Source organism: Phyllostomus hastatus, unplaced genomic scaffold, assembly GCF_019186645.2.
Source record: "Phyllostomus hastatus isolate PE091 unplaced genomic scaffold, TTU_PhHast_1.1 phas_contig_840, whole genome shotgun sequence".
Classification (NCBI taxonomy): Eukaryota; Metazoa; Chordata; class Mammalia; order Chiroptera; family Phyllostomidae; genus Phyllostomus; species Phyllostomus hastatus.
The window spans coordinates 267643-279971 of NW_025333970.1; the positions used below are offsets into that span (position 1 = coordinate 267643).

At 48.0% G+C, this 12329-nt stretch overlaps 1 protein-coding gene across 2 annotated transcripts; it reads right to left on the bottom strand.

Annotated features, from left to right (window-relative positions):
• Positions 1-3090: 3090 nt before the first annotated feature.
• On the bottom strand, positions 3091-9210 carry LOC123826641 (zinc finger protein with KRAB and SCAN domains 4-like). Of its 2 annotated transcripts, XR_006787101.1 has the most exons (4): positions 8669-9210; positions 7047-7167; positions 4157-6176; positions 3091-4079 (listed from the first exon to the last, which is right to left on the bottom strand). XR_006787101.1 is itself a non-coding variant. In XM_045850671.1 (3 exons), exons 1-3 carry the CDS (start codon positions 9047-9049, stop codon positions 5314-5316), a joined length of 1365 nt encoding a protein of 454 aa, XP_045706627.1. In that variant the 5' UTR covers positions 9050-9210; the 3' UTR covers positions 3091-5313. The 2 variants fall into 2 exon arrangements, 1 of the variants encoding a protein (XP_045706627.1); XM_045850671.1 differs by having other exon boundaries at positions 3091-6176.
• Positions 9211-12329: the final 3119 nt, after the last annotated feature.

Sequence of the window (12329 nt, forward strand, 5' to 3'; positions counted from 1 at the left end):
GACGCAGCTGAACATCTTGCCTACACAGGATACAACAAGAAATATCCCAATTGAGAAACACTGGTCTAGATATATTTAAGGTATATAGAAAAATACTAGCATTGCAATTAGTAAAATTAGCTATGCCAAGCTTTACAAGAATCCTAAGAGTGTGTGTATTTTATAGTTTGTAAAATTACAAAAGGGAAAGGCCCTAATTTTTGGCATTCACTGCTACATGCCAGGGTGATGGGAAGCTTTAGATTATTGGCTTTCTCAGTTGCTTTCAGCATCAGACCTGCTTCCACCCTTACATCAGGTGGGAGGTGTTGGCAGAGTACAAGTCTAATTCTAGCTTCTTCATCTTGGTTCATTGCATGGAATGAAAGGTAAAGCCCTGGGGTGTATCCCTCTAGCAGAGGACCAATAACTTACCAAAGGTTCAGTCCTTTGAGGACAACGCATGATCCCCAGCAGTCTTGGGCAGCCACAGTCGGTAATAACCAACTCCCCAAGGATTTGCCAAGTAAACACATTCCCACTTACACATTTTTAAAAAGATTTTATTTCTATTTAGATGGAAAAAAGGAAGGGATAAATAGAAGGAAACATCGATGTGTGGTTGCCTGTCATGAATCCCCTTCTGGGACCTGGCCGGCAACTCAGGCATGTGCCCTGGGGAATCAAACTGGAAACCTTTGGTTCGCAGGCTGGCACTCAAATGCACTGAGCCACATCAGCCAGGGCCCACTTACAAATTTTTAACATATTCATTTAATCCTACTTAGGAAAGCAAATTTGTAGGGGAAAATGTGATTTCCTAAATTAAATAGTTTTAAAAGCCTTTTAAAAACTGATCTCCTTTTGTAACTCAATGGGCCTTCCTTCGGCAGGTTTAAAGAGGATCAGCCCTGGAGTTAGAAAATCATTGTAAATGCGATACACCAAAGAGCAGCATTGCTCTGTTGTTTAACCATTCATATAGTCTATAGAATAAGTTGGAAATCGTTTTCCAACCCATTGTTCTGTAAATGGAAGCCCAAAGAAGTCATGCGGCTTGGACGGGGTCACCCATTAGGTTGATGGTAATGAAACCCAGGGCTCCAGGGGCTCTGCCCGCAGAGAGAGGGAGCCTCCGGCGTCCTAGAGCGGACCGCCGGGAGCCCAGGCCGGGATTCCCGGACGTCGCCTCTCCAGGCCACTCCGGGCCCCTAGGGTTCGTCCCCTCTGGCCTCCGAGAACCGGGTGAGTCCACTCACGCTCCCTTCTGCTAGGGTTTGGGTGGCTCTGCGGGTCCCCTCGACCCGCCCTACCCCCCACCCCGCCTCTCCCACGCGCCTGCCCGTCGCCGCCCCCGGCCGCGCGACTCCCGAGACCCCGCGACCCGGGACTCCCCTGGCGGCAGCGGCGCGGTCCTGCCGCGTGGAGGCCCGCGCAGCTGAGGGGCGCCTGGAAGTCGTCTGGAGGTGCTCTTGAGACACTGGTTTCGCCTCAGTGGAAAAAGCGTAGCTGAATGCTTTACTCACGAAAGCACCTTTCTTTTGGTGTCTGGCATTTTCTCCCCCTTCAACCTTTTTCTTCTGAAAAGATCACAGCACGTGTCCCTCTTTCTTCTTGATAGTTTTTCTTTGAAATGAAAAATGGCACGTGAGCCCTGGCGCGGGGCTGGAGCGTCGTCGGGCCCACCGCAGGGTCGCGCGCCCATGCTCAGCGGGGCACGCGTGGCGGGGGGGGCGACCGACTGATGTTTGTCTCTCGCGTCCGTATTTCCCTCTGTCCCTTCCTCTGCCTCTAAAGGCAATGAACATATCCTCGGGTGAGGATTTTAAAAAATTTAACTCAAAGGTGCCTGATAACAGCCCAGCTTTAAGATAATGTATTCAGAAAAATATATATATTTATTCTTTGTAGTTGCCTGAAGTCCATACTAGCAGTTCGGGGCTGTGAGGAGAATATTTTGGGGAAGAGAAGGGCACCTTGGAGCAAGGGCAGGGGAGGGTAATTCAGCGTAGCCAGCCACCGACCAGAGGGGTTCTGCTGGGACTGGCAGGTGTCTCCCGAAGTATGGGTGGAAATGGGTCAGCTCCTAAGCCTTGGAGGGTACAAGGTCCATGGGACAACAGACAGACCCACAACTGATTGTGGGGAACCTTCCCGACCCATCGACCTGGAGCAACAAATCAGAGGCATAAAAAAATGCATGTTGTATACAGAAATTGGAAAAACACAAGAAACTAACACAAGTGATTATCTGTAGAGGTGGTAAATTAAAGGGGGATCAGGGAAGAAACAAGGCATCCATCTGTGTCTTCATAGAGTGTTTTGACTTTTTAATAAAAACCTTGGACAAATTTTTAAATAAAATGTTTAGTTTCTGTACAAAAATGAAAGCATATTTCTACAGTTGTCACCAAAAAAGTTCCCAGGAAAATAGTCATTATGAAACATTTCTGTAGTAGCAACTCCACTTGAAATATATGAAATAGCTACTACATGTACAAAGCTGACTGAGAAAGTTTCCTCCGTTGAATTCTTCAGAGCCAAATTTGGCTGTCATGAGTAAAAACAAAAGACTTAAAAGGGAGTGTAGAGACAAGTAGATAAGTTGAGTTTATGTAGTGGGTAAAGTTCTCATTATGAACAATCAAGATGGAACCACACATGATTTGGGATCTCATCACACTGTCAACACTGTCAGATACAGGACACTTGTTAAAGGTAGTCTTTATTATTAAACAGTTGTCACCCCAGCATATAGGAGTTTTGACTAACAAAGTCATCTCCATTCCTCGACAGTGTCAAGATTTTCAGGTCATTTTCACAGCATGTACTTGTCTAAGCAGATCCTCAAACCCTGTGAACTATGCTGTCATGCCTCCTATCTTTTTTTCCACTAAAATTCCTAAAACAGTTGTAAAAGGCATGAAAAGTGGGATTTTTTTCCACTTGATATACTGCTTATAGCTCAACGAAGCAGCTTGTTTTACTGGATCTAATTTCATCTGAACATATACATATATTTTTTCCCCTCCTTTTAAATAGACTAGAGTTAAACTCATTTTAGAATTCACTTATTAATAAATATAACTTTGTTTTAAACACAGGGGCACATCTAAGACTAGCAGCAAATTAATTATTTTATTTGAATTACACAATACTGACAGTTTTTTAGATAACATTTTCATCATAAAATGTCAGGGTGCTTACTGAATAAAATTTAAACTCCTTGCTCTGGCACTGAAGGGTTCTACAATGTACCCACCTCTTCAAACTTGCCTTATTTACTAAATTTGAGAAACTCCTTCAGTCTTTTCAGCTAACATGTCACCTGTCCATGGAATAAACACAGATCAGAGCCAGAAGTGATCTTTCCCTCCTCTGAATTTCCACAGCTCGCCTGCCATTGTTTACCACTCACGTCATTTGTCCCGGCACTGCCTCATTTACTGCCTCACAGTGTCTTAGCACCGTGACCATACAGAAAGCCTAAGCTCCAGTGTGAGTGTGTGGGTGTGCATGTGCGTGCACTTTACCCCTTTCATTGTCAGGAAAGCTGGTACTCAAAATTTTTCTACAACACTTCCCTTCTCTACAGAGAAGTGTTTTGTGCATAGAAGGGGCAGAAAGAGTAAAATGAGGCACAGTGGTCCTTTGTTAACCTCAGTAAGTTATACTTGTATATTCCTTGATATAAGAAACAAACACCAAAGAAAAATGAACAGTGTTTAAGATCAAAGCCATTAGCAAATATTTAGGAAAAATAAGGAGTTAAAAGGAAATGACTACTTTGTGAAGGTAACAAAAAAAGTTAATTTAAAAGGAAATTTTTAAAGGCTAGGAATGATTAAATGGGGAAAGTCTATAGGGTTGTGAGAGGTAACAGTTCAAGTTGGACTGCAGAAGGGGACTGAAGGCAAAGGTGGTAGGACTGGCAAAGAGAGAGCCCTGTGGTTTGCAAAGTCCCTGGTCAGTCTGTGCTCCGGCAGAGCAGGAATCCAGGAAGGCAGCCTAACAAGACGTGGTCAGGGTTTCATCAGAAGCTGAATCCGTGCCTGGCAGAGCTGGTTGTAGCTGGAAGCAGGTGATAGGCACTCAGGCACCTAGGAGAAGACAGGAGTCTTTGAAGAACTCACAGAAGGTGATTGGGGTAAAAACAGGGATATCACAAAATTCTTACTGTGAGTAATCGCAGCATAGTCTTGACTTCACACATTGGCACCTGGATCCTGTGGAATCGATTTGGGCAGTCACGGTTCCCAGTGTGCTTCTCTGCTGCCCTCAGCCAGGTCCTGCCATTGGCTGTCTCCAGATCCATCTTCCTCTCCTCAACCACAGGACAGTTTTGAAAACATGAATGATACTGGTTATAAATATTTGGTGCGAATCCTCTGACCTGGAGGATGCTTAAGCTCAGCTGCCATAAGCTGTGGCACACAGATGGCTCCTATTTGGGAGGGAGGGATGCGGACAGTGTCCTGACACTTGGTTATGCACATGAAAAGCAAAGGCTGAGAAACATGCTGTTGAACATCATAGAGTTTGTGTCAAATTCATAGTTGTTTTGATCTGACTTGATAAATTGATCTTTATTTATCTGATTATGAACAGTTGCCCCCTAGAGAGCAACAAAATTAATGTGAACTAAGGTGACTGACATTGACTACACAACGGAGTTCTGTGGCTAGAACAGCCTCACAATGTCTTAATGATAAAGAAGTTCTTTTAGACATTCTTGACTGTAAGTGAAGAGTATGCTGGTGAAGAAACATGGATTCCTCCTACCCAACTCTGATGATCCTATGTACTTGGAAGTAAATACATTAGATTGACCTCCAAATCTAGAACCTCAAAGATGTCGACACACACACAGATGACCATAGTAAGCAATTCCTCAGAATTCTAGACCTCGGACTTCCAGAGAAGCAAACATCATTTCACATGTAGCACCTACAGGCAAGGCACCATGGGGGGATAGGACGTCACTGAGCCAACCCGGGCAGACCGAGTAGGCACGGCAGCTGCCCCTCAGTCAGAACCACCGACCCAGGGGAGGTGGTAGCGGAGGGGATGAGCCAGCCTGGAAGCCCCACAAGTCCAATGGGTGGAGACAAACGTGTCAGGTCCTGCGTCTCCCAAACAACAATCCAGAGCCTCTTTTCAAACGAGGTTTTTGCAAAAAAAAACAGTCACCCTCTAGAAAGTGGAAGATCTAACACCTGCCTGAGGACGTGTGGTACACAAAGCCCCGGCCCACAGTTTCTGTGGTCAGGAGGGGCTCCAGGGAGGCTCCCTTCAACAAGGAAGGAGCAGAGACTTGAGCACCCAAGACACGGGTCACCGGGACACAATTTTTTTCACAATGTGGCTTCTTTGATGTTGAACGAGGTATGAAGTTCGGGTGAAGCCTTTCCCACATGCATCACACTCGTGGGGTTTCTCACCAGTGTGGATTTTCTGATGCTCAATAAGGCTTCTGTTCCTCATGAAACTTCTCTCACACTCACGACATTTATAAGACACGGGAGCCTGGACATCCCCCTCCTGGCTCACCAGCTTCCTGTGACTCTCCCGAATCTCTCTCCGCTCAGGATCCTGGACATCTCCATCACCATGGATCCTCTGATGTCTCAGGAGATGGGAATTCCTCCTGAAGGCTTTGCTACATACGCCGCACTGGTACGGCTTCTCCCCGGTGTGGATTCTGTGATGCTCAAGGAGGCTGCAGCTCTGGCTAAAGGTCTTCCCACAGTCCTCACACTCGTAGGGCTTCTCCCCAGTGTGTGTTCTTTGGTGCTTGATAAGGTTGGAGCTGTGACTGAAGACCCTGCCGCATTCTTCACACGCATAGGGTTTCTCCCCAGTGTGGACTCTCTGGTGAATGACGAGGGCCGAGCTGCCGATGAAGGACTTGCCGCAGTCTTCACACGCGTACGGTTTCTCCCCAGTGTGGATTCTCCTGTGCTTAGTCAGGCCTGAACTCTGGGCAAAGCTCTTTCCACACTCGTGGCAAATGTGCCGCCTTCTCCCACTGCTGTTTTTCGGCTTTCTCAGTGATCTGTCCTCCTGGCCACCGGCCTCTGAGTGTGCGGGTGTCCGGGCAATGGCTTCACCCAGGTGGCACCGCATCTGCCCTGGCCCCTGCTCCGTCTGCTCCTCGGCTAGAGGCAAGTCTCTGGTCTTCGTCTGTATTTCACCACCTGAAATAACAAAGGGCCAGCAACTGTCAGTCACGCCCTGCCTCAGAGGAAAGCTCCCTGCTAGTCCCAGGGAGGCAAGAACAGCAGCAGTCTGGCTCTGATGTGGACGAGGATTTAGGTGCGAGAATCAGGATGGAGGCTCAGAGGGAGAACAGGGGTGCTGGGGGGAAGGAGACCTGGGCACAGGAACGGGTCCATCGGAAGAAGGGTACAAACTGAGAGTGGAGGGAAGGGGTGAGGCCCATGCTGGGCCCTAAGTTGTGGTGATGGTCAGGCAGGGCCTTGCACCCTGGACAGGAGAATAAAGGACTGGGCAGGATTGTATGCAAGGCAAGTGAACGGACTTCAGAGCATTCGGTACAAATCAGAGTAAGGAGCTCAGGAAAGCACAGTTCCGTCTGCTTGTCCCAGGCAGAGTTGGGGTCCCCCCACACAAATGGCCTCTGCACTGGGGAATCTGGGTTGGAGCAACAGGGGAACTCAGACAAGCCCCGCCTCCTGTGAGCCCCTGGGCCCTCATCTCTGAGTCAGGCTCCCTGGTGGTCACTAAGTGGCTTCCACCTGTGTGTTCTGGTCCCGTGGCCTGTGTCCTGAAGAGACCCTTCAGCTCTCCCCTCTCTGGGCTAAGCCACAGGAAAGGAATCAACTCGGACTGAGTGTCAGCTCCAAGCCAGACCTGTCCTGCCTTTTCACTCCACTCCACCTGCCTAAAGCACAGGACGGTTAAGGCGCTGGAGGATGACAAGGGTTAGACACCCTGATTCCAAACCCAAACACAGCGGGTCCCAGTGGCTTCTAACAGCCCAGCTGGTTCTAAGGCACCAAGGAAGCCAGGAAACCTCGTGAGCCACCGGTGCCCATATGTCTTACCCAGGGAGGTCAGAGTGCCACAGGCCTCCTGCCAGTCATCTCTGCACAGGTTCTCCTGAGGTGACTCCAGCTCTGTCCATGCTGGGGAGACCGTCACAGCCACTCCCATTTTCAGCAGCCCCTGAAACAACAGGTAACCCCCTAGCTCCTCTGCTCGGGATGGTCCCAGAGCTGAGCACATACAGGAATACACATTCCTCTTTTACCAACTTAATCCTCACTCTCATCGCATGTTTGTCAAGGAAACAACCGCTAAAGAAGGAAATATCTCACATTAGGGGAAGTGCTTTCCTTTAATCCTAAACAATCCAGAATGTGAAAAGGTTCAACAAGGGCTAGCACACTGAAAGCAGAGAAGCTGTATCCAGACCTTTTTGGCTACAGGGTTTGGGGATCAAAAATACGCAGAATGTGAAATCCTCTCACACAGGCCCCTGCACTCGGCCCTGTGGAGGGCAGGCTTCCCTCCAGACACTTGTACTTAAGTTAGTGTCCAAGCTACTTTCTCAGGTGCAGCTCAGGTTTACCCACATCCACCACTGCCCTCCCACCCTCACCTACAAAGAAACTGCTCCTTGGTTCTGCCTGGGGGGAAGTGTGGTTCACATCTGGGAGAGCCCAGGAGCTGTTCTTAGTTCAGTGTCACTTATTTGGCCAGAGGGGAGTGAGGAGCCGCCCAGTGACGGCACTGCATTGCGCGTTCGTGGGCTGGCTGGAAGTTTTGTTGTGCTCCGTTGAAGGTGCCATTTTAAATTTTATTTGTTGTACGTCTTTTCTTATGAACTTAAGTTCTGTAATTTACACCTGGAATGTTAGGGTCTGCGCGGCCAGCGTCCGGCCAACCTGTCTGGTGGGGTTAACCCCTTGTCTTTTCAACTAATTTTTGAAAATACTGTATTCGTTTATTTATTTTTAGACGGAGGAGGGAAACATCAAAGTGTGGTTGCTTCTGGAGCGCCCCCTACTGGGGACCTGGCCCCGCAATGTGCCCTGATAGAGCAATTTTTATATTAAAAAAAAAGGAAAAAAAACACATTAAAAAGAAAAGGAATGAAGAGCCTGAAGATGAGCAACTTGAAATGATTTCACTGTTAGAGCGCCGGGGAGCACTCCCTCCCAAATATTCTTACAGTTAAATGGGGGGCGGGGAAGTATTTATATATTTTTTCGCTAGCCTCTAACAGAGATTCAGCATTTCCTTCCCTTATAAATGGAAGTAACAAAGCCAAGTGTCATAAGCACATCCGGGTATTTGCGAGAGAAATTGCAGGTGTTTTCGCGTCACGTTGCAACCTGGCAAATGTTGTCGCCGTCACTGAGGCTTGTAACCCTTTGAAATGACCAGTGATGAGGCCCGTCCCTGGATCTTGCTATTCAGTGCATTCACTTAGAGAAGCGCGTACATATCTTTGTCACACAATTACATATGCCCTGCAACTGCATTTCCACGTAATTGAGCTCTTCTGTGATCCTTAACATGTTTAAAGATGTTATTGTGGGAGGGGCCCGGGGCTTCACCTGCCCGCCAAGGAGGCTCCGCGCACGCTGACTGCGGTTCTGGCGGGAACGCCCCCGCTCGGCGCGCGAGTGTCCGGCTCTCAGTCCCCGCGCCCACCCTCTACCTGCGGCTCGGGCTCCGCCAGCGGCCCCTGCAGATCCTCCAGCAGCGCCACGGCCTCCTCGCAGCTCTGCGGACGCCGCCCCCGCACCCGGGCCCGCAGCCCCGCGGGCAGGATGCGCAGGAACTGCTCCAGCACCAGCAGCTCCAGCATCTGCTCCTTGCTGTGCGTCTCGGGCCGCAGCCACAGCCGGCAGAGCTCGCGGAGCCGGCGCAGCGCGCGGCGGGGACCCCCTGCCTCGGGGTAGCGGAAGCCGCGGAAGCGCTGCCGCGAGCGCTCGGGGCCCGGCACCTCCTCTTCCTCAGCCTTCACGGCCAGGATCCCGGCCCCATCCTCGGCCGCCCGGGCGTCCAGGCCCGCGCTCGCCCCCGACTCTCTGGCCATCCTGGGCCCGGGCCACACTCGGGCCTCCCTGTACCGCAGCTGTTTCCGCAGAAGATTCCCGGTGGTGGGAGGTCGTCGTCCGCCTGTCACACGGCAGGGACACCCCTGGGCGCGGCTGCACGGCTTTCTCCCGCAGCCGCGCCTCGGCAGCGCTGTCCTCTGCGCCCCACCCCGAACCCCGAGGATGCGCGCTGAAGCTGGAGCAACACCGGCTTGCGGGGAGATTGCCTTCCCGGGCTCTCTAGGAAAAGCCTCTCGGTGGCTGTTCCCAGATTAACCCCTTTGCTTCGTGGCCTCACCTCCACTCCGGGAGGAAGGGGGTGGGTGGGAGAGAAAGAGTGACGCGTTCTGTATCACGAGAAACCCTCTGTAAGGATCCTGCTGGGTCCCCAGTGCTCGGAGCTAAGCGCGAGTAAAGAGTTGGCACAAACTCGATACAAATTAAGAAGAAAGCAGAGCTTCCTCGGGGCTCCTGGCGTTCTGGGCCGGAGAACCTTCCTTCCCCCGAGAAACCGCACCAGGCAGTTGCTGTCAGGGAGTAGGGGTAGCCCCGAGGCCTTGCCCCTCCAGCCGCCTTTGTCTCTCCTCCCCTTGGAGGCCAAACTGCTTGAAAGAAAGCACACACACCTGACTGTAGTCCTCACCTTCCACGTACCCTTAACACACCGTAGGCCACAAACTGCCAACAAAGCCATTGACACTGCTCCCTCAAAAGTAACGGTAGCTCCCTCCACCCCCACCCCCAGCCGCGACCAGCTAGCTACCACTTTCTATTTCCCGTGCTTCCTTACAGGCTTCCCGCTTCCCGAAGCTCTACTCCCTGGCTTCAAGGACCTATTTTCCTGCCCCCTTTATTCTGGTTTTTCTCAGACCTCATTCACAGTCTGGCATTGCGCTTAGATCCAAAGACTCTCAAGCCAAGTTACCTGGGTTCATAAACCTGGTTTTACCACATTCTAGCTGGGTGACCTTAGTAAATTACTTAACCTCTTCCTGCCTGACTTTCTCAACCTATAGTAAAAAGGAATAGTGATAGCAGACAAAGATGTTGTGAGCAGCAGGTGGTTTTTTAATGTAAAGTGTTTAGAACAATGGCTGGCCTATAGTAAGCTAAGCCTACCCTAAAATGCAAGGAAGCCCTGAGATTTCTTTGAACCAGATGGGACTAGATTTTAAGCCACAGGTGACTCCAGTTATTTTGCTGAAAGAGATATCAGTAAGTCGCCTTTCCACCCTATGGAATGAACTTCGATAGAAGTTTTAAGTGGAAGAATACCATGCTGACAAGTTCCTAAGTTTTTTTTATTTTATTTTTCAATTACAGTTGACATTCAATATTATATCAGTTTCAGGTGTACAGCATAGTGGTTAGACAATCATATATAATACTTTGCAAACTGTTTCTCCTGATATTTTTAGTGCCCACCTGGCACCATAGTTATTACAATATTATTGACAATATTTCCTATGCTGTATTTTACCTCCCTGTGACTGCTTTGTAACTACCAATCTCTACTGCTTAATCCCTTCATTCTTTTTCTTCCAGTCCCCCAATACCCCTCCCCCCCCCGGCAAACACCAGCCTGCTCTTTGTGTCTATGAGTCTGTTTCTGTTTGGTTTGTTCATTTGTCTTGTTCTTTAGATTCCACACATAAGTAATATCATATGATACAAAATTTGTCTTTCTCTGACTCACTTCACTGAGCATTATACCTTCTAGGTCCATCCATGTTGTAGCAAATGGTAAGATTCTTTTTTATTGCCAAATAATATTGCATTGTATATATGTACCACAGCCTTTTTATACAATCATCTATTGATAGGCACTTGGGTTGCTTCCATACCTTGGTTATTATAATGCTGCAATGATTCCTGAGTTTTTATTCCTCAGTCTATCCCTCTGCAGTTCAAAGAATAACAAGGAAGAGATAGAATTTAAGAAAATGAAAGGTCACACAGGCTGTCACAAATGAAAACTCTTAGAAAATATTTTTCTCTTGATGAACTACCACAGGTGGTAGCAGAGCACTACCCTGAAGTACTGTAGGCATAATAAGAGAGCATAAATCTAATTTAGTTTCTAGATACTAATGTCTGTGTATTGGTCACATACAGAAGCAAGTTAGCAGTTTCTAATAGTTGCAGGACATAAGAATCATTGGGGAGCTTTTTAAAACATCCTGAGCCCTGGCTGGTTTGTTTCATTGGGTTGGGCATTATCCTGCAAACCAAAAGGTTACTGGTTCAATTCCAGGTCAGGGCATATGTCTGGGTTGTGGGCCAGGCCCTCAGTTGCAAGAAGTAACTGATCAACCCTTCTCTTCCTCTATTTATCCCTCCCCACTCCTCTCTCTAAAATTAAATAATTTTAAAAAACCATCCTGATACGTTGGCTATACCCAAGATCAATTAAATCAGAATGTCAGAAGATAGGTGGGACTCATATGTGAATAACTTTAAAATTCCCTGGATGATTTCAATATGCAGGTGAATTTGAAAATTAATAAGTTATATAATACTTAAAAGAAGTAATCAACCAAATCCAAAATGTGGGACATTTTATAGGACAAAAGAGTTAGGTTCTTCATCAAATAAATGACATCTTTTTAAAAGGCAACAGAGGAAGGTGAACTATCATAAATTAAAAGAGACTGAATAGCTATATCAAACAAATGCAACAGTAAACCTTATTTGGTCCTGATCAGAACAAAGCAACTATAAAAAAGATGTATTTGAAAAACTAGAACACAATGACAGTAAATAATTACTGTGAATGTAGTTGCCCTATGATAACATGGTTAAGACAAGTCTTCATTTGTTGGAAATTCATAATGAAGTATTTGAGGGTGAAATGACATAATGTCTGGATTTGCTTTGAAATACTCTGAAAGAACTAGAAACACAAAAGAAATGGTACAAAAATGATTGTTGAAGTTGGATGAGAGGCATGATGGAGTCATTGTAATTTTCTCTTTACACTTGTTTATGTTTGAAATTTTCCATAGTAATTTTTCATTAAATAAAAAATTTGCCTTCCATCCGGCTTCAGTCCCAAAGCCTTCAGGTGGAGCCAGAGGAAGTGGGAGAGGAGGCAGCAGCCCAGCCCAGCGAGTCTGAAGCCCAAGTGGAGTGAGGAGAGTGTGTTCACCGGCGGGGGGAGGGATGCTGCGGCAGTAAAACGACACTGAGACCTCACCGTCCTGTACTCCGCAGACCCCGTCCAAGTGTCACCAACCTTTGATTTGAGATGTCAGCCCACCCGAGCCCAGCCTTTTATCT